This window comes from Onychostruthus taczanowskii, unplaced genomic scaffold (genome assembly GCF_017590055.1).
Source record: "Onychostruthus taczanowskii isolate IOZ18803 unplaced genomic scaffold, ASM1759005v1 scaffold175, whole genome shotgun sequence".
In the NCBI taxonomy this organism is placed as follows: domain Eukaryota; kingdom Metazoa; phylum Chordata; class Aves; order Passeriformes; family Passeridae; genus Onychostruthus; species Onychostruthus taczanowskii.
Window position 1 is genome coordinate 422,593 of NW_024498962.1, and position 27,507 is coordinate 450,099.

At 39.6% G+C, this 27,507-nt stretch overlaps 1 protein-coding gene across 5 annotated transcripts in view; it reads right to left on the reverse strand.

The window, feature by feature from the left end:
• Positions 1 to 27,507, reverse strand: part of SEMA6A (semaphorin 6A) — a 117,572-nt gene that overhangs the window by 40,783 nt on the left and 49,282 nt on the right. For 4 of the 5 annotated variants that reach the window (XM_041400219.1, XM_041400216.1, XM_041400218.1 and 1 more), the window contains 12 exons: positions 25,290 to 25,427; positions 22,823 to 22,940; positions 17,659 to 17,719; positions 16,048 to 16,110; positions 15,113 to 15,214; positions 12,245 to 12,335; positions 8,815 to 8,934; positions 7,675 to 7,763; positions 6,560 to 6,777; positions 2,926 to 3,057; positions 1,625 to 1,780; positions 37 to 213 (listed from right to left, as the gene is read on the reverse strand). In XM_041400219.1, coding sequence (XP_041256153.1) covers positions 37 to 213; positions 1,625 to 1,780; positions 2,926 to 3,057; positions 6,560 to 6,777; positions 7,675 to 7,763; positions 8,815 to 8,934; positions 12,245 to 12,335; positions 15,113 to 15,214; positions 16,048 to 16,110; positions 17,659 to 17,719; positions 22,823 to 22,940; positions 25,290 to 25,389 — 1,427 coding nt within the window. In that variant the 5' untranslated portion in view covers positions 25,390 to 25,427. The remainder of the gene's footprint in view (positions 1 to 36; positions 214 to 1,624; positions 1,781 to 2,925; positions 3,058 to 6,559; positions 6,778 to 7,674; positions 7,764 to 8,814; positions 8,935 to 12,244; positions 12,336 to 15,112; positions 15,215 to 16,047; positions 16,111 to 17,658; positions 17,720 to 22,822; positions 22,941 to 25,289; positions 25,428 to 27,507) is intronic. The other variant, XM_041400220.1, reaches the window with a different exon arrangement.

A 27,507-nucleotide genomic window follows, 5' to 3' on the forward strand; every position in this document is an offset into this window, starting at 1 on the left:
TCACCCATACATGAGTACAAAGAATCAGATACACACTTTTCAGGATTGTAAACATTGATCTCCTCCAGGAAAAGGCTGTCATTTAGGAAACCAGTGTTTCCTGTCCGTGCCAAGAACTTCAGGATGATTCCCTTCTCTGACCCCAAGAAAACCACGGTATAGTTCTGATATGGCCCAGCAGCAGAGTCAACAGCAATTTTGGTCAGGCGATATCTAAAACAATAGAGCATTTTCACAGATAAATCACAGAGATAATCACAAAATTTTAATTTAATCACTTTCTTCACATCAGATAAGTGTATGGTAGCCTTCTAGCAACCATAAAACACATTTAAGCACTTTTCCTACCTGACTACAAATCAACACAGACTGTACCAATTTGGCTCCCCAGATGCTGGGGAATTTTCACGTGTTTGCATGCCCACACATCCAATAGCCAGCAGAAGTGTCCAGAAGTTCAGAAACATGAAGGGGTGCTAGGAGCCTGAGGGCATTTAGGAATAATCCTTCCAAAAGCCTGGTGATTTCTTCAGACAGGGATAGAGAATCAGCATGGTGAACTGTTTTTAAAATTTCAAGCTCTGTCACATTAAAAGCAGCTGAATGAGGTTCAACTTGTTTTGTCAGGAAAAGCTGTGTCAGTGCAAGACTAAGACACTAAACAGCACTTTACCTCACTAAAAGTAATCACACAGCCACCACCAAGCAAGTTCAGCACTGAGGTGAAATCAAATCTTGGGGTGACACAATTTATTGAAAACAATAAATTGGTGGTTTGGTACCAGTTGGATGGTACTGCCTATCAAAGGGAAGCACTCCATGAAGCTTGCTACTCTCATCTTTGGTTGGAGCTACAGAACCTGACAGAAAAACCTGTCATAAGATACACTACAGAACCGAAGTCAGATCCTTCTACAGAGCTAAGTGCCCAACACAATATTCTACCTTTGTTCAGAGGAAAATACGGCAAAAGTTAGTCACATTATTCTGTTCACTGCCGCAGGGTAGATAAGTAGTATAATGACCACAATGTACATTCCCCACAGAGAGTGGGAATGTATTTTGATACATTCAAAGGAAGGGGATGGTGCATTTAGCACTTGCTGATTTATGAGACTTTGTTCAATCTATTATTATTTTTTTTCTTGTTGCCATAGAAAGGATGCAGATTATGCGATTACTTCTGCCCTATACACTTCTGCAAACATTAAAGCTTTCCAGTACATAACCTGACAGACATCTACATATCCTGTGAACGTATCCTGGCAGACATGTTTGTATCCTGTGTACATATTCCTGAGTTGTCTGCTGATCCTTGCCTGAAGTTTTTACCGAGGCGTCTCAAACATTGACCTGTAAGCCAAAAGGCGATTAAACTTCCCCACACAGCATTTCCTACAACATCCAGTTTCAGCACAGCATGGTTGGAAAAGACTGAGGTCTTTCCTATCTTGAAAGCTCCTCAGGGAGTTCCGCAGCATCTGCTCTGCTCTGCTACCATTCCTAGCTGGGTTCGTACCCAGGACACTGAGGACATGTGCAGAGTTGGAGGGTATTTGGAAGCAAGGCTATTAGCACAACTTGACAGCTAGAGTGCGGGCAGGAACTCACTCGGTGCACATACCTGACCATTGTTCTCAGGAACCAGGGTCGGTTGACAATGGAAGGTACAGCCTCGTCCATCAGTGGATGTGTTTTGATGAAGTTCAGAGTATCATCTGGGAACTCATTAGATGTTACATATTTTTCTAATGATGTAGAGCCAGCACAGCAACCAGGCCTATACAAAACAAGAGAGTAAAGCCAGAAAGCTTAAGTTTGACATAGAGGGCAAGCTTCCTTTTATGATGAAGTTCTAACTGAATATGATGTGTTTTACAGGAGTTTGACTTGGCAGAGGATCGATAAATGTGGTGGACTTGTTCAGCACCTCAAGGGAAGCCTAAAATCCTGCTCTGTCCTCCATTCAAAAGGACTTCATGTGTCACTTATGAGCACAAAGTCATTTTTTCATCAGGAGCACTACACACACAGTTTTGTAATTTATCCATTCACATGGAATGTAATCACAGCATGTGTGCATTTGGGTTGATGCTTCCCAATTGCACAGGTGTTTTCTGATCTGTAACTTGCCTAATTGACTGCTCTCTCCTGGAATAAAAGAAGTCCCTCTAATACAGTAGGAAGTTACTTTTTTTTAAATGTGTATGAAAAAATGTTACTTTTAGTCACATCTGATAGAAAACAGACTGTTCAAGAAGACAAACTGAATAGCATCCATGTAAACATTGGTTTTGTCCTTTGTTCAATTTGGAGGAGATGATTTAAGAATGGTAGCTCATTGAGAACTTTCACTGAAAAGTTACCTCGCATTCTTTAACAACCTAAATGCAAATCTGCTTGTGCTATTTCTAAAATCTACCTGCTCCTAAGACATAGTTCAATCTTCTTGCCTGGACAGGCCATCTCTCAAAAAAGCAGCAAAATGTTTTACTTGTTAATATTGTGTAGGTAATATAAGAATCTCAGTTTGGTGGAACGCTCTTTTTTGCTCTCCATAAATCATCCATTGTGGCACTTAAACTGCATGTTAATCATAGAATAGCAAACTGCAGAACTGGTGCAGGCTTTGTAATGAGATATATCTGTTACTGAACCAATTTGCAACAACTGTGTAATTCACATCACTCTTAAGTGATTATTCTGACCAAGTGGATCTGATGCTGGCCTGATATATGTTACACAAATCTCATTTAATTGGAAAAATCTCTATTGCATAGTTTAGATCCAAATTCAACTCAACTTTTACGTTATTTTTTCAACATGTATAATTGTATCGGCACCTTACAAGGCTGTTCAAAATATGAAAAAGCCTCTGTAGCCCACATGAAGGAACTGAATAATATCACTATGCATGAAACATACCTGGGCTTGGGCACTCGTTCATCAGGAACTGGTGTCCATGTGGAGTCTGGAGACTTTTGTTCTTTGAATCTCCCAGTAAATACATTGGCAATGTCAAGCATGTCATAGGCACAGACTGCAGAGCCAGGGATGCTGCAAAGTGACATTTCCCAGAAATTGTTACTCATTCTGCAGTTATGCATAAAACCTTGAGTGAAAAATATGCTTTATAGAAGCCTTCCTTTACTCAATACTGAACTCTGAATCTGGTATTAACCGGAAAAGCCAGCCCCATGGTAAAGCCTGAATACCAATCAGCAGGCAGCTCCTGCCAAGATATTTTATTCAAAGCTTCTACAGAAAGAAGTACTTGCAATAATCTTGAAGAAGGGAAAGAATCGGTGAAACTCTGGCTATCACTGGCAATGCATGAGGAGCAATCACCAGTCTCATTCAAAACCCATTACTTGGACATTTCAGGTCTTCTAAGTCATAGCATTTCTCAGTACCGAGAGTCCTGTAGTCCCTGCCATTCCTCAAAAAACACATTGCAGATAATTCAGAAACTGGTTCTAATCAAACTGGAAGCGTGCTGCAGTGTGCCATTTACCTGGCTTTTACATGTAATTTGTTCATGCTCCCACAGCCTGACATCCACAAAGTGCTCCCAGTGAAAAGGAGTTAACTATGCTCAGGAGTTTGCTCTACTCAATGAAATCTAAAAAGCTTATACAAACAAATTTGATATTATTTTAAGATCATAACATTGCAAGTTTCAACTTTTTGGATACTTGCATGCAACTCCACAACAGCATTGTCCAAACATCGTTAATTTTTTACCAACATACTTTCTGAAAGGTGTATGGATTTAGCATGGTTAGTCACTTGGAAGCACGAAATATTCATTTATCACCTATTTTTTTTAAATTTTGTACATGAACTACTGTATTTGTATCTGACTCCCACCACTTGATTTTATTGGGTAAATAGCATGAAACCAGCTGGCTGAGGCTTTCAATCCTGCTCTTAGCTAGTAGGTCTTTATACATCAAAGAAAAAATGTAGGAACTATAACACTGTTACAGAGGATGAAGCTAAACTCCTAAAGGTATATAAATTTATAGAAAAACAACCATTTGAAGAGTAAACAATTTCAAAATGCTTTTTACTGAAGAAAAACAACAAGTTGAGAGACAGTACAGTAGTTTTATTTTGATCTCCACAGATTTATTTTCTTATAGAAGGAAATGTCAAAGCTCAATATTAATGTGATACTGCACAGCAGGAGTTTTAAATGGAGGCAGCCATATACATGTTGATGTAAGAGACGGTGAAGGGTGTATTTCGCCACAGAGGACCTCAGCTCAAGACCCACTCCAGCTAGAATATTTTACACATTACTGAATTAAGTCCTAAAGACAAAAAAACCACCATAAAATCTTGAGGTGTGTTACACACAACTACAAGTGCTCAACACACAACTACACATGGATGGAGGCATTGCTGTGCTCAAAGGACTGCAACATCTTTTACTTGTGAGGGTGGCAGATTACAGGTCTGTGGTATGATGCAGTGGGAAGGATGGAGCACTGTGGGTCACAGCCAAGGGGGTCCAAGCCACCTCTGAACTACTGGACTACAACTCAACACTAGCTTCTACCTGAGTGACCTCTGATTAGACTGAGGAATCTCTTCCACTTCAGTCTAGAAGGAAACTTTGTTCTAGAGACCAAAGGTATTTGTTTCAACCTTTCTTTAGTGGAGAAGGAATGAGAGATGCATTTATGTCAGAAGTAGGTTTCATACAGCTACAGAATCAGAATATCCTGAACTGGAAGTGACTCACAAGGATCATTGAAGTCCAGTTCTCCTGCACAGGACATCCCAAGAATCACATCATGTACCTGAGAGCATTGTCCAAATGGTCCTTGATGTTTGTCAGGCTTGGTAACTTCCCTGGGGAGCCTGCTCCAGTTCCCAACCACCATCTGAGTGAAGAACCTATTTTTTGTAATATCCAACCTAAACCTCCATGACTCAGCTTTCCCAAGTCCTCTTACAGGCCACCAGAGAGCAGAGATTGGTTATTGCCCCTCCTCTTCACCTCATAAGGAAGTTCTGTACTGCTGTGAGGTTTTCCCTCAGTCTCCTCTCCCCCAGGCTGAACAAGCCAAGTGGCCTCGTTCACTCCTCATATGCTTCCCCTCAAGTCCTTCACCACTTTCGTTACTCTCCTTTGGATGGTGTCTGATATCTTAGATTCTTCTAATATTGTGGTACTCAGAACTGCCCCCAGCACACGAGGTCATGCTGCCCCAGTGCGGAGCAGAGCAGGACAATTCCCTCCCTTGTTTGATTGGAGATGCTGTCCCTGATGTCCCCCAGGACACACTTGGCCCTCCTGGGTGCCAGGTCTGCTAATAAGCTGTGTCCAAGAATATATGTCTTCCTGTCATCTTCCATGTGTAGCAAAACCTGCGGCCTTTAAAATAGTATTTTGTTTTTGACACCAAGTACTTAGATTCTAAAATGCAAGACTTAAGGAAAAGAATTATTCATGACACGCCACAGGAAATACCAGCAGAGTGGGAGTACAATCTCAATGTTGAGATAATTGCAAGATACAATCTATTTTCTGATGTTGAATCCCTATTTGTTCACCTGTTTTTATTAAGCCAGATTGCATGAAAAGAGATCATCTTAATTTAAGCTTGTATTCCCTATTGGTGGCATAATTATTCCATTGCAGTTCTTATTGTTTTGATGTCAAAAGCAGTGATTTTACATTACAGGCCTACGCTTACTCTCATTTGAAGTCAGTTCTGTGAATGACCTTACTGAGGTCAGGCTTTGACAAGGGGTGGCAAGGATACAGCAAAACTAAATGAATTTCAACAATAAAATTCCTCTTTTAGCTCAAATGTTACTCTGTGAAACTGTGATATATTTTTAATTAGAAAACTACTATTTTTTTTAACTTCTTTGGGATTTCTCAATAATTAGATACAGTTATTCTAATAACTTCCAGAGAAACACGCTAAAATGTGTAACAGTAATAAAATCTCTACAGATGAATTGACGCTTTTGGAAAATCATGCAAACAATGAAATAGGTGTTCTAGGGACCTGCCTTCCCAGACAGCAAGACCTTCGTTCTCCCAGGATAGTCAGGGGGCAGCAGGGTCAATGCAGGGTCAAGGATCAATGCAAGAGTCACCAGGGATGCATAAAACAAAAAGAAGTAGATAACACGGTTCTTGGAGGTTTAGCTAGAGACAGGACAGACACAATCCTTTCTTTGTGAGGAAAAAAATACTGTATTTTCTCTTTGGAATAATATTCTGCAAGTTACATGCTGCAACACTTGGTGGCTGGTGTGAACTATTCCCTTGTAAAGAAAAGTATATCCGAGGAGTGTGTCCACATAGTAAATGGCTGAAACCCACCCTAAGTTATCAGGTGTGAAGCAAGCAATACCAGGGTGCCTTAAAATTGAACACAAACTATCAGTAAGTGCAGCGTACATAATAATTATGTTGTACTAGCAATCACTTCTTGTGCTTGCATAAAGTAAAAAGGAAAAAAGCAAAACATTTTTTGTGGTGAAAAGCAAAACATAAAGGAAATAGAAGGTAAAAGGTTATTGTGGCTATTACCTATTATATGGAGTGGAGAATGTTGCTAAAACAACATCCCGGCCATTGAAATGGATAACATCTGTGACTGACTGCAGTATGTTAAAGTAGAAGTGTGAGTCGCCAGGAACTGAGCAGTTCAACCGAGCCTTGAGAAAGGAAGTCCACTGTTTTTCCAGCACTCTCTGAGATCCTCCCATGTCATTTTTGCAAACCTGGGCCACCCTTGGGAAAACAACCTGGAAGGGATAGAGCAAAAATAATGGAGAAAATTAAATCTTTGTTGGAATACTGCTTTTAAAACATTTGGAATAACACAGCAAGGTGCTTAATTTAATACCACTTTTCTATAATCTGTGACAAATAAGAAACAGAGAAAAATTAAGCTTTGGAACAGTGTGCTATGAAAGATAAGACTATGGCATTTACTACACAGCAATAAATCCTTCAGGAGATCTGTTCTCAACCCATATAAAACTCATTTCCATACAGACTGCTTAGCTTTCTATTTCCCCTAACAAAAGCACATTTCATATTCACAATCCCTGCAACCCACACTGCTGCTCCAATTCTTGTGTTTTCAGCACTTAAAAACTATGCAAATCTTGCTGGGCTTTTATTCCTGCTCTCCACCTTTGTGACCTTGGTCAGCTTTTCTGACTGCTTAGTCAGAAAGCTATTGTGAAATTAGCAAAAATGCAGAAAGTGCTTAATTATTCTTTGCAGAATGGCAGAGCACAAAATTCCTACCCTTGTTTACTCAGCACCCTAATTAATACTTTTTACATTAAAAATTCTTCCTACTTTGGAATCTGTTTTTAACAACTATCTACTGTTGTTAAAATGTACTGAACTAAGTACATTAGCCTTGTGCTTTCTATAATTTCAGAAAAGAGACTCTAGCATACACCATCACTGTAAGAAACTACACATTTTCCTTTCAAGACAGTGCAATGTTTCACTCCAGCCAACCTTTTGGCTTGAGCAATAGGAATCTTCTCAAAATGCTGACCTTGTCATCATGATTTATGGTTCTCATTTCAAGGTCACTTGTAACAGCATTGGTCCAAGAATAGCATAAATTTTCCTCCTCCCCAATCTGACAAAGTCATTCAAGGCAGTGTTTTTGCCCTTACCTTTCCCATGCTGTTGTATTCCACTGCTATTTCCCGGAAGAAGAAGTATATGTAATTGCCATAGTCAACTGCCTGAACAAAGTACGGCTCTAGAAAAAAAAAACAGCAACCCAAGACACCTGATTTAGGCACAGGATACAGAATGCAAAGAGAAGCCAAACACATTCACACTTAATATCCAGAGGTGAAATGCCTGTGCTTGACAAACTTGATCAGTTTTCAGAACAAACAAATCACTGCTGCAGAAGAATCACTGTCTGGGGACAGGAGAGCTGGGAACAAGTCTGCACAACATCACTGCAGGGTAGTTAAGTCTCTGCCACTAATATGTCTGCCCTGCACGGAGTAAGAGGAAAGGTAAACAGGCATTTATAACTGTATGCCTGAGGGGTCCAAGCAGTGCTCTTTATGGCATGCAGGCTGTGAGCTGAGGGAATAACAAACCACGTAACTGTTTCTGCCCACACGTGTCTGTAGCAGCAAGCAAAGTGGGACAGCTAAAGTTGACACCTGGCAAAACATTTCTGCATGCAGAAAAAGACTTGAAACTATGGCTTTGCTCTCTGCTAAAATCACTCCAAATGCTAACAATTCTTAACACCTACATGAAGCTAAACAGTGCAATTCTTAACAATGAGGGCATTTAGAGCACAAAAATTGCCTAATTCAATGGCAGCCATACAATTCTTAAGAACTGTAACAGAAAGGCTTTGTGCAATATTCCCATAATTTTATTTTCATTAATGAATCTTAGCATTACAGCACAAACTTTCTATACTTCATATAGCCTTGATTGTTACCTAACAGTGCTGTGGCAGGAATATTTTCAAACACAGCCCAAGCACACAGAGCCCTGCAAGCTCCAACTTTTCCATCCAACAGACGTAAAGTGGTGGATTTCAGCTTGGAAACCTCACTGGAATATATATTCTGATCTACCCAGCTCACAGCTTCTGTTAAATCCAGTAACTTGAGGTCAGGAGAGGAGTGAAAGAGATAAACAAATCAGAGTAAGCAAGAGATGTAACCTGCTTCCTCCTTTCTGCCAGAAAGCATCGGTGAAATGAAATGACAAAGACGTCTGTCAGAAATCCAAGACCCTCTCATCAGAGATGCTGCTTTTTTGCCACATTTATCTACCTTTCAACCACTTGGAGTCATGTTTAACTGTCCGCAGAGTTGGGCTGTCTCCCAGGCTCCGGTATATGACCGCATCTATTGCAAGGAAGTCAGTCACTGTGGCAGAATACAGCTTTCCCTCTGGGGAGGAAGGAAAGAAGAAACAAGGCGGGAGGAGCATTAGAAATAGTACAATTGCTTCTTCTCTCATCAGTCAGATGAGAAGGGGAAACAAAACCATCACAGTCTCCTTAGGAACACTGAAGGAAGGAAAAAATCCAGCTAGGTAAACAGAACTGAGTACTGAACAAGCAACTCACCCCTCTGCAAAATGGTAATTTCAGAGGGATGCTGTGGAAGAAAATAATCTTACGGAATAATTCTTCTTCAGTTTAGGTATGTCATACTGAACTACTCTATCCAGTCACATGTCACCAGTTCAACGCTCAGAAATTCTGCTTAGGTATGTCAGCAAAACAAATAGAACAGAACTGCTAGTTTTAACTGGGAGTGCAAACCAGACAGTGCTTGAAGACTGTCAGTTAATTGATACTTATGAAAATTTCTCCCCTTGAGAGCACTTCTGCTCTGCCAAAGATCACTAACAAAAATTAAATAACATGCTGGGAGCCCTGCTGAAACAGGAATGAAAAGAGATGGAGGAGGATTGCCCATCAATATTTCTTTTCGAGCATGCATTTTAGGCATTTTCCATACGAATTATGCATTCCTCTCTCCTAAAGAATGGAGGACAAGTGATAAGAAAAGGCCTACAAAATGGCATCCCAAGGACAACCAAAACATACAAAACTATAAGGACATAAAAACTCAAGGTTCAGCAACATTTTAAAATTTTATTTGTTGCCTTCTTTGTTTGCAGGTCGTGATAAATGTACAGGACTGTTTTCATGTGTGAGATAGATCTTGGAACACGATGTCTGCTAGAAGCACAAGTGGTGCAGCATGAGCACACAAAATTGTTTCTCTGTTGTGTCTGCATAAAAATCAGAATTGTCTACATCTTGTTTGACAGAGATTATGTTGGTGTCTAGAAGGCACCAGCACTGAGGAGATTCCCAGGACAAAGCAGAGAGGCTTCTATTGGTCAAGCTCTTCTCATTATACTTTCAGACTTAGTTTAAGACTAAGAGGGAATCTCATTGATGCATACAACTGTCTCATAGGCGGTTGCCAAGAGGAGGTTGCTGGACTCTTTTCAGTGGTGTCCTGCAACAGGATGAGGAGCAGTGGCCATAAAATGAAGCTCAAGAGCTTTCCTCAACATGAGAAGAGCTTCTTTCCAGTGAAGATGCCAGAGCACTGTACCAGCCTTCCCCTGGAGGTTGTGGTCTCCTCTCTGGAGGCATTCAAAGCCCACTTGGACACATTGCTGTGTCACTTGCTGTTGGTGACCCTGCCTTGGCAGAGTGGGTTGGGCTGGACGATTTCCAGAGCTCCCTTCCAACCCTAGAAACTCTGTGAGTCTGTGAATTTCAGCTCCAAATTTAAAATTCCAACTGTCTTTTATTAGCAGTACTGTATGCTTTGTTCTGACTCATGCAATTCTTGCCCTTATTTGGCTACTTAAGAATGATCATTTTTTCTTACCAAAAGAGAAAAAAATTATTACTACATGTGCCCCCCCCCCTCAATTTAAAATAGAATAAAAAGCTCAATTGTTTAGATATGGATGTCTGAACTCATGTTTATACAACCACGGTCTTATTTTCTTTCCTGCCAAGTTCCTGTGACCAACTACAATTCACACACATCAGCTGTAATAGCTACAGGCTGCAAGAAGAGCCATACTCATGTAAGTGCATCCAACAAACTCAGATGACTCAGATTAGTGCCCTAAACTGTTCTGAAATTGCTTTTCATTGCACTCTGAAAAGTTAGCATGGGTATCAATATGTAAGACACATATAACAATGATTTTCTGAAGCTAGCAGATTTACAAGGCATATTCCAGAAATATTTATTTGAACTGTATCAAGTTTATTCCGAATCACCATGAAGGAGTATGATCATTTCTATAAATATTATCTTTATTTTCAAATAATTCAAGGATTTCTTCAGTGACAAATTTGGAGTCATCTTTCTGAACTTCATCTACATTCAAAGTGAATGTTTACAATAGGCTGGTCATAAACACTTTCTTGGCCAATATACTGAGAAAGACCCTTCTGAAAGGTCATTCATGCTGCACTAAGGACAGGGAGTCTGAGATACATGGGAAAAATATTTCTCCGAAGGAGTTTCTCTATTTCCATGTTTTATTATTTACTTGCTGCAGTTAGAGAATTTCTACTGTATATTTCTGCCCGTGACTGTAATTAAGAAATCACATATTACCACTATCATCATCACTATTCTTGAAACAAAAGGACCACTTATTTTCACTATAAGAAGTATTTAAAAAAAGAAAGAAAAAAAAAAGAAAAAATTGAAGCAGGTTATAAAATCTCTCCTTTGTGAGGCAGAGGACGATACCTCTAACATCCTAGTGCTTAATAGAACCTTTGGCTATAGACTTGTTTGAGAATGGCTGAAGTACTTGCACATTCTTAAATCTTCAGAGGAATAGCTTAGTTATTTCCATGTGAGCACCCAGGCTGTTTTATAGCATCACATTTGCTGAAGAGAACTCACATTATCATGGAGGATGTTTTTATTATTTTCACCACCTATCTAACAGCCAGATCTAAGAAAAGATCAGCAGGGTTCACACTACGAGAAGTTCAATAAATAAATAATTTAATCAGGAATTTCTGATGAGATATACAGAAATACTGCACAATCAACAGCCAAAATTTATAAGATCTCACTTTTTCTAACTATTGTAGTAGAAATCAGAATTAACACTATTCTGCTGCATGAAGCATAAATCACCGCTAGCCAATACACATCTCTCCCTTTTCTACAGCAGCTGGTAAGACCACAGTAAGATGCTTTCACTTCAAAAAAAAAAAAAAAAAAAAAAAAATCACCTTCCCTTTCCTTCTTGATCTAGTAAAGGGCATGCCACAGCATTTTCTGTAACTTCCTTTTATTATGAATGTTAGCTTAGGCTTAGACTTGTTAATGAGCATATCCTGCTTAATCCTAATTAAAGCTTACACAAGCCTTGATTTCCTTTGACATTCACAGAAGCTGAATGCAGCCAAAAATGGTGCCTCACACTGGCCATATTATCAAGAATACAGGAAATACTGAAACACTGATCCAGGAAATTGATGCGTTATGCAATGTTGATGACAGTGAAGTTAATTTCAGAGAAGGGTAGGATTTTTTTGCTAGGGATTTTCTCATGCCACCTCTTTTTAGTCATTGTTTACTCCCTTTGACACCACTTAGATTTAGGCATTCTGGGCTCAAGCAAGAGGCACAGTGTTACACCAAGCCTGGGCTGCAGCACAGAAAGTAAAAAAATTTATCTCTGTCATTTTACCTGCAAACAACGCAACGTTGGCATGCTTTGCATCATAGGGGCACCTGGCCATTCCACTGAATTCCTCTTCCAGATAGTCCAAGGTATCCATCTGAAAAATCAAAGGGAGTTCCTCAGACAGAGAAACAAAGAAACAAAACTTCTCACCCAGGATGAAACTTATGACATGTTTCTTCTTTTCTGGGCAGAGGAGAAGGCTTTCTCAAGTAAAAACTTGACAAAAATCATGGCATTAAATAAAATAAGCCTGAAAAATGTATGTCCAGTAAGTCAGGCATTCTTTTGGACTTAATAATTCCCACCCTGACAAATTTTACTGAAGTCTTCAGTCTATATTTTATCTGCACACAAGTTTCATTTGCAACTGTAGCAGGCTATGTGGTCTGTGGTTCTGGCAAGGCTCCAAAATATATCCTCACCAGTGACCCAACAGAAGCGCTCTTATACACAGAAAAGACTGCAAACCACAACCTTTAGAAGAAACAACACTGGGACAATTATCTCTGTGTGCATTTTTCTCTCCCAAGTCCAGAGGTCCTTCTGCTCTAGTCTCAAGAGCGGTGCTCTCTTCCTTGATTTGCATATTCAGAAAGATGCTCTTCAAGTTTTACTGTACCAGTTGAGTCTGTGTCACAGAGAATCCTCTTACCATCAGGCAAGAATTAGTCTGTGCAGGAATTGTAGATTCTGAGGCTTATATGTAACTCCTGGGAAATAAATTCACCCTGGGCACTGATAATGACACAAATATACAGATTTGCTTTACATGAAGCTCAAGAAGGTTTGGTGAGCTAAAGGAGAATTGTACACCTGTTACCCCTTTAAGATGCTTATACTACAGTATTTTGGAAATAAGAACCTTTGTAGCATATTCAGGCAACTTGTCCAGCTCATACTCTATAGATCACATACAGCAAATATTCACAGAGCATGACAAATAACCCACACGGCACCATCCACTTAAATAAACTTTTAATTTGTATGTTACAGCTTCCAAGTCCTTCAGCAGATGATTTGTGATAGTTTGTTTTCCGTCATGTATCCTTCCTGTCAAAATCCACTCTGAGGGGAGTCAGTTGTGTTTACTCAAAGGCTGAAAAGCATTTCATGTGGTAGTGAGAGGAAACAAGTCCTCAGTAACTTTTCTTGCACCCAGCGCCACACCCTTGGCTCATCCTCACAACCACTGGCATGCTTGAGGGACAGCCCTGCTTTCTGTTTGGCACATGTTTAGCTCTCTCTCTGTATAATGAAGGAATACATGGAGGAAAAGCCAGGGCAGGTGTTGCAGAGGCCTTCTGAAGGCTGCCAGATCCAGAGGGATCATTATCCAGCCCTGCATCATGGGGGATGAAAACTCTGGAGTAGGGGTGTAGTACTCTGCAGTAGTACGCCCTGGAGTAAGGGTGAGGAGGCCATTTATATGCCTCACATCAAGGTGCCAAAGAAATCTATAATTATAACTAAAAAACAACTTCCACACAAGGAGACTGGCTGAGATTTGATAGCCTCATTAATGGAATTCAGAGATTAAAAATTACAAACTGTAGTAGAAGAATAAATACAGCCCAGTGATCAAGAAGTTTCATTGCATACTAGGAGCAGGCAAGGAAAGAAAGAATAAAAGAAACAGCTGTTAACAGAGTAGATAACTGTACCTCACAATTACCATGACACAGGCTTGTGTTCTTACTCAAATTTGGTTCTTCCACCACAGACTGGAAGAAAATATTACCCTGTGCTTCTCTTCTGTGTGTGTTTTCTAAACTGCAGCCACTATAGTGGCTAAATGAGGTAAAGCATCACTGCAGAAAAATCAAGGAAGACCACCAGTTATAGTGAATACCATTAGGGAAGTAGTTTTCCTGGCTCTTAACATCTTTATTCTGCTTTTTTACAATAACTCTGAACCCAAAACCTGAATGACAGTTCTGATGTTGTCAGGAGCAGCATTAGCAAAACTGAAATTTATTTTTCCAGAAAAAAAAGATGAGAAATTACCTGTGGGACATAACAGTGCCTAGAAAAGCAGAGTCTGGATGTCAAATGCCTAAATAAATTAATTTCAAAGCTACTCCAGAGACATCCACTGTTGGGAGTTATATCAGAATATAATGCTGAAAGTCTAAGAAAATGGGAAATATTTCAATAAGTGGGTCCTATTGGAATGAAGACTACTGAGATACACTATGCCAAAGGAATAAACTGGCTTCAGGGCATTAATGTCAAGTATGCAGGGACCAGCAGAGTTTCTACACTGCTCTAGATAATGTTTTGGTTTTGCAGATCCCCAGCAAGTGAGGAATAATTCTCTGTCCTGCTGTACTGTTCCTTGGGGAGATTTGCTCTTCCATCGCTCCCACAGCACACAATGCCATCAGATCTCCACAGCTTGGATCTCCACTCCCTGTCTGGGGGGTTCACAAGAAACTTGGGTTTTGCTTGCTATGCCCCCAGGCATCTTCAGAACTGGTTTTGTGATTGAGAACAGTAAAACAGAAATTTTGAAACATGCTACTCAGAAGTAACCCCCAATATTATTGATGTGAGTGTCCGTGACAAGCTGAGGATCTTTCTGAGGAGGGACCACAGCCCCAAGCAGGGATTTGAAGGACTCTGTACCTATGGGGGGCAATGCAGAGTGGCAATACTCTTGATGTGCAGAAGTTGCAAAGAACTAGGTACTCAGTCTGAAATTTTCTCAGAAATCCAATCAATACTGAACTCTGTAGCACTGAAACAAGTCAGGACAAATGTTTCAGAGTGGAATGGTGCACAGGTGAAGGACAATCTCATGCTGCTGCCAACACAGTCACATTAAATCCAACAAAAAGACAAGCCATAAGTGAAATTCTACAGATTACATACCTTGTAGTTCCTGCAAGAAGGGTTGAATGCATTTGTTCCACAGATAAACAGTGTATCCTCATTTCTTTTTAGGAGAACCTTAATAAAGTTATGACATTCATCCTGAAGAAAAATAATAAAAACTATTTCAACTACTGCATTTTGAGCATCTGTTTTCATTTTTAAGCAGTGATATTTCACAGGTTTAAAATTAAATTGGCTGGTACCCACTGCGATACTCTGGCCTTATTTTGACTATGTTTAACTAACAATGAGCAATTTGTAAATAATTTATATTCTAGTGGTTTAAAAATTACAAAGAGCTGAAGCTCTTCATATTGTAGCTCCCAGTTTGCTGTTGTTGACAAAGGTGAATTTTGTTTGAAAACTGTTGCTTTCCTGAAGAGCAAAAAGTCTGATTTTATCACCTCTGCCGCTGTCAGTGACATGGCCACTACAATGTACTGGCATAAAGCTTCTGTAGCTAGAAGGGGAAGTAGATGTAAAGAGTCAAAGAGTATGCATTTAATTATGATATTACTTGTGCCAGTCATAGCTTACAGGAGGGCGAAACTGGTGTGAGAAACAGTCCTTCTACAGCCCCACATTCATGTTTTCTGATGCTTTACCTGAACTCCTCAGTAAATTCCCACAGAGGGATGGACAGTCGAACTTGGCTTTTGAAGAAATGACAAGCAAAACTGGTACACTAAGCATTGTGACCTGCTCAATGCCTTAAATATTTCAGGATATTGCTGTGGCTTCTGTCCTAATATTTTACCACATTCAAAGTGAACTGTTTTTGCAAACTAAAACCTTCAGTAAGTTGATGGAAAAAGCAATTACTGGTAAGAAGTGAATGGCATGAACCATTGCACACCACAGACAGCAGCCTGGGATAATAGTGATGCAACTAAACTAAAGTGGCAGTTGCAGAAGAAATGAAAATTGCCTACCTTATGTTTTCCCTTCATTCTGCATGTATCTACATCAGCTTGTCTAGATTTCCATGTCAATTTCTGCAATAAAGAAAGAAATCAATTAGAACTCAGAAGTTTTTTACTTTTGATTTCAGAAGTAGAAGTCCCATAGGGGAAACTAGCTTTTTGAAAGTTTTTATTGAAAGTTTTCTGCACTCTTTCTCCATGACTAATTCACCACAACAATGAAAGTTTAGTGATGTGGATCATTCATTTAAACTTTGTTTTGCCACAAATTCATGAGACTGGAAATCCATCCCTCTTTTTTTAAAGCCTAAACTAACAGAATTCAACAATAGCCCAACTTTGAAAAATGTGTACTTTTCTTAAAAGTAGTAGATGTTCTCTTTTAACTGATATTGATCTACAAATCAGAATTATAATTTATGGACTATGAACCTTCACTGGATTCTAAATGAAATATACATTATCAAAGACAACATTTTAGATCTGGAAAGAAATAAAATTCAGGTAATTCTTACCACTTCAATTCAGCTAACAAGCTCCAAAAGTTTTTCATCTGTCAAGACACTGCTGACTTTATCTGCTAACACTCTTCCTTTGGAAGATTTACAGATAAATCCCAGCCAGTCTGTTGTTTTTTTTTTTGAGATATGTTTCAAAAATGGTCAAATGTGGAAGTCTTATTAATTATAATAAAACTTTATTTAAAATCACATGGCCTAAGATGGCATCACTTTAGACATCATTGCCATGATTGTTCTGAGTGTTCCTGATCACTAAACTGAGGCACTGTGCATTCATGGAGGGGTCCAAGCTGAAAGAGTAACCATGAATGTTCATTTCCATTGTAAGCTTGTGCCTTACTCTTTGAAGAGTGATAAAGCTCATTTTCACCATCATTCATAGTTGTAATGAAGCACTGTCCCCTCCTCCAGTGAAATTCATCCAATGTCCAAATTTTTATGATCTTCTGTCAGACCATGGCTGTGTTTAACATACGTTACACAACATGAATGAAAGGAAAAGGAGCTGAAGGCAGATTCTTTTCAGCATGTTTGTGTTGATATACAATGCAGTAATGCAGGCAAAGCTTTTTTTTGTTTGATTGTAACTTCCCATGGAGATAATGTGAATACATTAATATTCACATTAGCATTAGTTTAATGTGAATTAGTATTGGTATAATGTGAATACACTACAAAGTGATGTTATACTAAGAATATATTTAGTCAGTTCTTGCACAAGTGAAACAAATTTGTGCACATGAAAATACGTAACTTGCTTCTTATGACAAAAGTTTCAGTAGACTTAATTGGGATTGTATAGCTGTTATAGAAAACTGCTGCATATAAATGAATAGATGTTTGACAGATGTTCCATCAGGGACCTCACCATATTTCAGTACAGATTGCTTATCAGCCCAGCTAAACCACTTATCAGAAATTCACAGAGGACATGATTGCTATTCCAGCTCTCCACAAATATGATTAGCAATGCCATCTTACTTGCTTATTACAGCTTTACAGCAGTGCTGGCAAGTTCTTTAAAACAATGTTACCATCCTATTTATTTGAAGCTTGTTCTAGTGTCCTTGGTTTCTGGGTGATGATAAAAGCTACTTACTTTGCTAAAATAAATTTCTTCTGTATGTGATGTGTCCATATCAACAGTATAAATATGGTCCCTGTAAACAAAAGCAAAGAATACGAAGTCAAATGGAGTAGTCAGACAGTTCATTTTCTATAAGAGAGCTATCTATCACAAAATAATCCATAATACATTTTAAAAAAATCAGAGGTCTTACCAGAAGACATTACTGGCTGCATCTCCTGCTTCTCCCACAAAAGCATTTTCACATATAAACTGTTTGCCTTCCCATTAAGAGAAAAAAAGAAAAGTGCTAAAAAACTTCAAAGTAAGATTCTTTCCCAAAAGCAATTATTTGAACAAATGAGATTTGGGAAAGTGGATGAGTCTCACATGATTTCTGCTCTATCAGTCCTACAGCAGATGCCACAATCTAGCATGCAGATGTTTTTCTGTATCCTGAAATCAGCTGCAATAGATTTTAGGCACCTTTTGCCAGATTCCTAGGCTAGATGTCACTGTGCCACATTGAGTCATTTAAGGTTTTCCTTTCCTTTCCTTTCCTTTCCTTTCCTTTCCTTTGTCCTTTTTTTTTTAAATATGTGTCTAACCTTACCTGTTATAATGTGATTGACAATACGGTAGACAAAAAAGGCACAGAACTATTCCCAGAAATTATTATTTTCTTCACACACTGCTGGCCAAACAAAACTGTAAAATACTTCTCTGAAAAAAGTTCACACTTTTTTTCTTACATTTACCTTCCTATTTTCCTGAGAATCTGTCCCTCTCTACAATTAGCTGCCAATCTGTTCTTAGAAAGAGGAAACAGACATAGCTCATCAGGTAAAGAGATCTTTTTGGGCATCCTCTTTCGAGTAAGCTGAGAAAAAGACAGCTCTGTATAGAATCCAAAAGTTCAAAAAGACCACCAACCCACAACACTGTAGTAACCACCACATCAAATTGAGACTGAGATCTCATTTTTTCCTTGAAATGAAATTGATTTTTTTTAACATGCAGAAAGCTGTCCAGCTGAAGTGTGATCCACAACATTGGAAGGTCTGCTGAATGCAGAATACAGGCTCTTTCCATTTTAGAAATCCCTGCTCTCAAGGTTAGCTTCATATTTACTGGGTTTTGGGAAATACTGCTAGTCCCTTTAACTGAGACAAACAGAGGATACTGCTACCAGAGAAATAAGCAACACTTCTCTCGGATGAAGAAAAGTGGCAGTATTGTGGTAGGGAACTGGCTTTGAAAATTTGTCTCCTGTGGAGCTTGAGGCTGTTTGCTTTGCAAGATGCCAAATCAAGGAGTTGATGGGTTTTCTTCTCCTCCAGACTCCACAACCAGAGCTGTCATTTACTTACAAGATTGGTTTAATACTTCAATTTATTATTTGCCTGACTTCAGTGACAGAGCAGTGGTCAGGGTTGGTTCTGGAATAAAATTACCTATTAGCACAATATCAGCTTCATAGATTACATCATAGTTCCCTTTTTATGTGCATTAATCTTTATTGCTGTCACTCCTGCTATAAAAAAGTGGGGGAAAAAATGTCTTGAATTGCAAATATGGTGCAGGTGGACCTCTAAAACCCTTCTTCTGGCACAGCTCTTGATTTTATTCATCAGCCTCGCTTTCCAGAGGTTACAATTTTTTTCATTTTCAGCAAGACAATTAGAAAATACAGCAGTGGTACTCAGAAAGAGCTGAGTTGTTTGATTCCACCTCAATAAAACCGTCTTTACAGGACTTACTATCTGGCTCAAAGAACAGTACAAATGAAACTCTGATGCTAAGTTATGGGATTGTTGGAAAAAAGGAAAAAATTGTATATAATTTTCTCATGCCACAGATGAAGCACAGTTGCTGACAATGTCAGTAGAGAGTAAAAGAGCTGTCCAGTTTAGGGGAGGGCTCCCTAATCGCAGAAAACGTGGGATTGTTCTTATTCTCCTTTTCCCACTGCTGCCCAACTCCTACTTTCTACTAACTGTGCTATGTGTACAGTTTACTGCTAATTAAGTTATTCTAACACAAATTTACTTAATCCTTGAGCTTCAGTTTTTCCCACCTCCAGTCAGCAGAACTGAGTTTTGTTGCCATGGCATAATCTTGTCGAGGAAGGGAATTTCAATAATGCCACTGGCTGTGCACGACCCTTGGCACTGGGAGCATGGTTTGGAAACACGTAACAGCAAAGGAGGAGGGAGCCATCCCATACCCTGCTCCTTGCCTCTTTGGTTCACACACACAAGAGGGTGGCAGATAATGTGAACAAAAGCTGCCACTGCATGAGACAATGGGAGGAGGAGACACAGCAAACTTAGAAAAGGATGTGTGTGCTTGGGTGTGGGCCAGTGAGAGAGAGATAGGGAGGGAGCACCCTTCCCACGAGAAAAAAGATGACAGAGCCGATCCTTAGCAAGCCTGCTCAGACAGTAAAGCTTTATGGCCTTTGGCTGAGCTATTCCGATTTATATTGGCTGTGTATTTGTGTCTGATAACATGAAATAATGCCTTTGTGAAGAGACACAAAACTTTATTTGGTAATAGCTAATACAGGAGCTGTGTACCCCATATGACAAAATAAGTAGTGGGCTGCCAGAAATTTTGTTCTATGCCAGTTGATCATTAATAAAATGTAAGCAGTTCTCAAATCTGAGTTAGCCTTTCTAGTGGGCTGAAACTGCCTGCAAAAGTCAACACTGGATTTTCCAAAACAAGCAAATAAAAAAAAAACTCCCCAACCTAAACACAACAGTCCTAAAATAAAAACGCTCACTATTTAACCATTTGTTTTGATTGTCTTTCAGATAATTGAGTAAAACATAAACTTAGGATTTCTGTATTTCAATGCATAAAAAAATCATGAAAGCGATAGCTCATATAATAGCCCAAAGATGTATTTAGCTACAATGAATCAATGAATCTTGTTACAAAACTCTTTGGCAAACACATTTGCTTGTGCACAAATTTGCTCCCAATCTCTAGATTTACTACTGCCTTTGAAGGAAATGCAGTACTTGAATTACAAACTTTCTTCCACGCTAGATACTGAAGGATGACTCATTTTCTGAAGTTTGTTACTTAAAGATAAAAATTACCTCTGAATTTCAACTTGTATCACATAGTCTTGTCAGCCCAGGAAGGACTTTATTCAGTAACATGGAGGGGGAAAAGAATATGCCAAAGAGGTTTTGAGTTACCAAAGGAAAAATAGTGTAAGAAGATTTTTTTCATGCCTGTGTAAGTACAAAACAGATCAGGCCTTTATTCTTTCTTGTAGGTCACAAGATCCTAGGACTACATCAGCACTCTTATTGTAGCAAGTTGTTTTATACAAATGAGGAAGAATGCATATTCACATACTAGTACGTTATCCCCCAAATATTACCATTTTTCATATAATTTGTGCACACAGTGGTTTCATATCCCAAAACTGTTCTCTGGGTTTTCCTGCTCTAATGCCAGTTGCTTGGGCACTGAGACAGCCTAACTGCGTCAATCTCAGTCTGGGAACAAACTATGAAAATAGCAAAGCAAAATCTGCAAAGAGGATTTACCACCATCTCACTGCAAATAGTTTCCTATATAAAGGAAAACAAATAAGGAAAGCAAAGGGAGCTCAGTCATGAAAAGGAGGAAATCCTGCCACCACCTTTCAAACCTATTCAACCCTCAGCCCTCCCCCACTCATTATCTCACTAAAAATGGCAAAAATACCAATCTTGGACCTCAGGCAAAGCACAGGGCTTTGCCACTTGCCACAGGGCTGACCTCTCCTTGTGCCCCATGACCACCACCACCGCAGCTCCTGTGGAAGGATACTTACTCTCTGCCTGGACTCTGTGCAAGGTCTTGCCGTGAGAGCCCTGAGCTCTGCCACCCGGACCCCATGCAGCACGGGGTATGCAAGGAGCCTGCGAAGCTGCAATTAGCTAGAGCAGCTGCCATGGCTGGGTAATGGAACAGGTGTGTTATTCCAGCAGCCGGGGACATGACTCTGAACAGAGTCACTCAGCGACCGTGCTGGTGTAATGCAATCACTAATTATGTCGTGCTGCATGGAGATCGACGGGCAGCTTTCCCCCACAGGACACATCCGACCACCCAGGAGGTGGGGAGTGGCTGTTTGAGAAGAAAGGCAGGCAGCTCCCAGAGGCTGCCAAGGGCTTTGCAGACAGGGCTGGTGGTGAGAGGCTGCCTGTTCAGCAGCTGTTCCCCTTCGCTCTTGGCCATCCCACCCACCACTTCTCTCATCTGCAGCAACAGCCTGGTTTTATGTGACACATGCAGAAAGGTGTGTGTTTTTCCAATGGAGAACCAAAAAACAGGCAGGAAACAAGCTACTACTTGAGAGGCAGCTTGCAGGGAGGTCCCAAACAGGATCTGGGTCCAAGAGCTCTAAACTGGACTATCTGCCCTTGCAAATCTGGACCACCCAGCCTTGCTAATCTGGACCCATCTTGCACTCATTCTGCATGCCTCATGTAATTCCCACTCTAAGATCCTCAATCTTCTTTGCTAACAACAGGTAGGGATGTGAAGTGTTAATATTGGATCTCTGGCTGGTTGGCAGCTGTCTGATGGGTGTAGGCCCACTGAGGCTGACAGTGCAAGCTGAGCTAGGCAAACTGAATGAGTGGCTCTATGTGCAATTTTTATAAAAAGACATGCTCATGTCTGCACAGTATAGCTCTCCAAAGAAGTCAAGACACTAAATTAAATTAACCTTGAGGAAGCATCTTTAGTTCTTTGTCTTAAGATACCAAAAACATGCCTAAATCAGCAAAATTATATTCTAATAATTCTTATCAAAAATACATCTGTGCACAGAAGAATTATTCTCTAAAATTTGTCATTAATTGGTGAGCACAAGTGGAATAAAATGAGGATGGAATTGCTTCTCCATGGAACTAAATTATATTTCTGGCAACTTCCCTCTTGCAGATCTCAGAGGAAGGCAGAGGCATGTAGTCCTAAAGCACAGGTGTAAGACATCACAAAACTTTAGTTGATCGTCTAGCAACATTTCTAATATGTCTTACTAACAGGCTGCAAAGCTCTCTCTGAGTGAAAAACAATCCTAAAAATAATGTGTCCATCAGAGAAGAACTCAGAATATTCCTTGTCTTCTCCTTGCTCCTCTTAAAGCAGTAAGAGAGGAGTGGTGAAGCAGGAGGCTACTGACCTAGCAGCAACGTAGAGGGTCCTGTTCATGACCATGACAAGCTGGATGTCCAGCCGGTGCCTCTGTGTGGTGTTCCGCCCCGGTTTGTGACCCACAAACACCGGATACTGTTTTGTGTCTGTAGGAAGGAAAAAAATCAACAGGGTAAAAAGAGAATAACAAACTGAAATGGTGCTAACATGAATCACCATGGGGCCCAGCTATAGCCAAAACCTATGGTTTCTGTTCTGCACTGGAAGCACAGACTGGGGCTGGAAGGCATGAGCACAGAGAGCTGGAGAGTTCTTCAAAGTTACAGTGTCTGCAGCTGCAAAGAGGAAAGTCACCACCTTTGTAGAAGACAAAAGTGCGAATATTTTTAAGTATAAAGCTGGAGCTCTTGGCACACAGGTACACCGCACTTCCTTGCAGTTTTTCTTTCACTGCTTGCAGAGCTTAAATGCTTGCTCCTGGCTGCAAAACATGTGTATCAGGATGAGGCTGTTCCACAGTGACCAATTAATCCACAATGACTGGACTGGTAATGGCTAAAGCAAATGGCTTGGCTCTTTTAGGTTCAAGCTGCCAGTTCCCTGGATTTTCTATACGACTTGACTGTTGCCACAGAATGGCTGCAGGGTTTTCTGAGAAGCAGTGGGAAATCAGCACTTGAACTTCATGAAGTGAAAGTCACTGCTCATTATTTTGGCAACCAGTCTGATATTCCAGTCCTTCTGGTAACTGGGCAGCAATATTGATTGGAATCTCCATACTGAGCTTATGCTATCAACAAGTGAGCTTCCCCAGCCCTCCAGTTCTACCAGTCAGCAAGAGTATTTATTGTCTATTCCCATTATTTTTTTGGGGTGAGAGCTCAGCACACACAGGGTGTTCCACTGCTCCTCAGACGGGTGTACAACCGAACAACAGTGAACACTTCTGATCAAGGGCCACTTGACATTCATGTGTATCATATGATCATGACATCTAGTACGCAAACAAGGAGCTAATTAAGTAAATAAAATTCCAGAAGATAGGAGGATAATCCTCTGATGAGCATTATCATGGCAGACCTGTTGCAAATGAATGTTATACAGAGCTGACTAGCATCGAGCTATGGTTTCTCCCCATTAATATGCTTTCCCAGAAAACTGCAGCTCTTTGGGGGAGTCTGTTTCTTCAGAAACTCATCTGCTCCTTTAGTATTTTAGCTATTGTCTTCTAAAAGCATTGTACCTGTTAACCTTGGTCAAATTATTGGTTCACAGCATGGCTTCAGCAGAGCACCTCAAAATGTCACATGCCACAAAGTCTGGTGATAAAACTGGACAGGAAAAGGAACTTCTCACCAAACCAGGTGCTGATAACTCTTCAAGAAATAAATTAAGACACCAGGCAGGATTTACATTCAGAAGATTAATTCTTCTGATCATGTCTGACATTGCAAAATGCCAAGTTTTATTGTCAGGCTGTTTTCTGCTCAATGTTTTCTGCTCCTTTGTAACTCATGGATCTAGAACAAACTAGGCACATTCATGTCCACTTCAGCATGCCATCCTGCAGAGGAAAAATTATCCCAGGTTCTACTTCTCTAAAAACATCAAGTATGGCAAATTTTTCTAAGAATGATTAGCATTGCCCTTCTGGAGGGTGAAAATGTTCGCGCTGAAGTGGCCACACTAGCCATGGGGTTGCTTCAGAGCAGTTCTTCCCTGATGTTGTATCTTAGAGGTCTATTAGCATTTGCAGCACATCAGGTGTGCCCTGGACTCTTGTCATTCAGAATAAAGTTACACAGGACAGACAAGTTTTTGGGTACCAAGGCCATTGCAAAGCATAGCAAACATGGACAATCTTAAAACCAAATTCCTGAACAAAAAAAGAACGGAACACAAGCCTGCTCTTAGCTGATTTGCTACTCCCTAGCACAGTTTTAGAGGCCCAGATGCTAAAGACATCCTTATAAACATCTGAAACTTTGGGACTTTGAAGAATTTTCATTGCCATTATCACAACTGAGATGAGGCAAATGTGAAAGAATCAGTTAAATCAATGTCCACTGTAAGATACACAGAAAGCTCTCCACCTGTTTAGCCAGCAGATCTCAGTATGCAGCTGTTGGTGTTACACTAGATTTTGGAGAGTTTGCCAATCTCTGCTGGTAAGAAAGGAGAGACCTTCTGTCATATAAGATTCTTTGTCTTGATTTGGTTTTTAGCTTCTTCAATTCCATCTTAGGAAAAAAATGCCTAATGCTCAAGCAGAATCCATTTGAGCCTAAAGAAGTTAAATTATTTGTATTAGATTAACAAATAATAAAACTATGTGAAAAAGTAATGTTCCTATATTAGTGCCAGTGAATGTAAATTGGCTGATATGGGAGAAATCAAGAAAAAACAACTTCATCCACTGCAACTCTATTTAAGTAGCATTGATTTGAAGTCCCCTGATCAGTGCTACATGAAGTCCTCTGGCCCCTTATACTTACAGTTGCCATGCGAAATACTGATAGGCTCAGAATCTTCTGGGAAACCAGCCCCAGCAAAGTGTAGCAGTGTGAAATATAGCAGCAAGGCTTCTGACCTCATAGTAGTTCAGCTGTGAGGCTTCACTTCTTCACTTCACCCTGTGGAAGACAAACAAGGGTTTAAGCACCTTCAGGTGGGTCAGAGCTTTAAAGAGTCTGTGGAAAGTAGAGGAAGCTTTTCTCCTCAGAACTCTCACTGTACCTGAGGAGGCATGCTGTGTTTCTAAGTAGAAACTGCCCTGAAAATCCAGTTATTCTTCAGCTCATGCCCTAGCAGGGCTACATCTTGCTTGAGGATAGACTTAAGGACCTGTGTATTACAAAAATTTTTCTGCCCTGATGCTTATATGTACTTCATCTCCTGCACTGATCGACAGCTGACAAGAGTTTTCCAAGAAACATTTGATTTTCCCCTACTTTGGTTTACATAATTAGATGATGACAAGATGACACACACCATAAATAAAAAAAAAAAAAAAAAAACCTCACACTACATTATTCTGGTTAAAAAGAGATTAAGAGTTATACTACAGGACTGACTCATACCCTGCAGAGCTGTGAATCAAGAGAAGAAACACTGAGAGAGCTTGATGGAGCATTCAGAACATGTCATTGGGCTTTACCATAAAAGTATGTACCCATAAATTTAGGTGTTGTAAAACCAATACTCCAACTTGTGATAAAATAAGGAAGAAAAGAACTGTCTAAATCCAGCAATTTTTTCCCCCGTGTTCCACTGATGCATTCATTCATTCATTCAGATTTCATGTACAAAAATATCCCTAAATCTTTAAGATAAAAGGAACCACTGAGCCCTTTGGACACAGTGAAAAAAACCAGCACATAATACAGTAAATACTTCATAATTCCCAGGCAAATTTCACAGAGACATTGATCTGTAGGGGAAATCAGTGCAAAAGTGGGGTTTTCTTTTCATCCCTTCCAGAGTTTCAAACCTTTGATGCTGCCTTCCAAAGATTCCTTTTGAACAAAGCTATTTTACAGTGGTCTGTCAGTCACTCAAGATTTATGGACAGAAAGTCAAACTTCATAACCTACATAGTCTTTGAAACTTAATTTGGCAAACAAAGTGCTAACTTGCCCTTCTGCAGCACTATTTAATATTAGATACCTGTGTCTCCTTTTTTGATGCCAAAAAAAGCATTAGCAAGTATTAAACGTTGGATTCCTCATTTTTTAACCAATAGAAACATGTCATAATAATTAATTTGCCTCATCAGATATTTGCTTTCAAATAAAATTTCAGTTGCTATAAATGGTTTGGAGTGGGGGTTCTGTTGCAGGGTGATAGAGTCCATAAGGACTGCTGATATATTAGGCTCTCTGTGTTAGTCTATTATTATTTCAACATAAAAATTGGAATTTTGGCTGCTTCTCTATTTCTATTAACAAAATAACTGGGAGACCAAATTAGACCAAGAATAGGAAAAAAAATAATGTAACGCAGTGACTGACAACTGAACAAAATTTCAGATAGATGGTGAAGGATAAAAATAGCAAAAATAAATGCAATACAATGCAGACACTGTCTGTCTATTATAACTTATAGGAGAATGCATAGTAAAAGATAGTACATACCAGCCCCAACAGAAGTATTTCCATCTAGCACTGGTTAAGCCAATAGATCTCTATGATTACTGGCACACCTATATTTGCCTGCAGATGCTTTCTTTATGCATTTCCTCCATTTGTCTTTCTAGTCACCTCTTACATTTTCTCTTGACTGTTAGCTCTCCGGGGTAGAACCTGTTTCTTTCTATTTGTTGCCATTTGGGACCCTTTGGAATGCCCAAAGAAGAAATAAGGAGCAGAAGTAAATAGCAGGCTTGGAAAAACAGTTTCCCTCTAAAGGTTATAATTAAAAGCAATACATACACATTAAAGGTGCTATTTCCTTTATCTCTATGCAATTTTTCAAAATGGCACTTTACTGGGTTAAAAATTTTGCCCTTGTAAGTACACAGCAAAATGGCAAAATGAAATTCCTTACTACACAAACTGATTGAAATTATTTTCTCTTTGAAATTGCTACAATCCAATGTAAAAATCTTTTCTGAAATGTACATAAGGAACAACAGTTCAATGGGAAGAACTTAGGAAGCAATCCAATTGTTCCACTTCCACTGTATTAATCTACAGTATCAATCTGCAGGCTAAC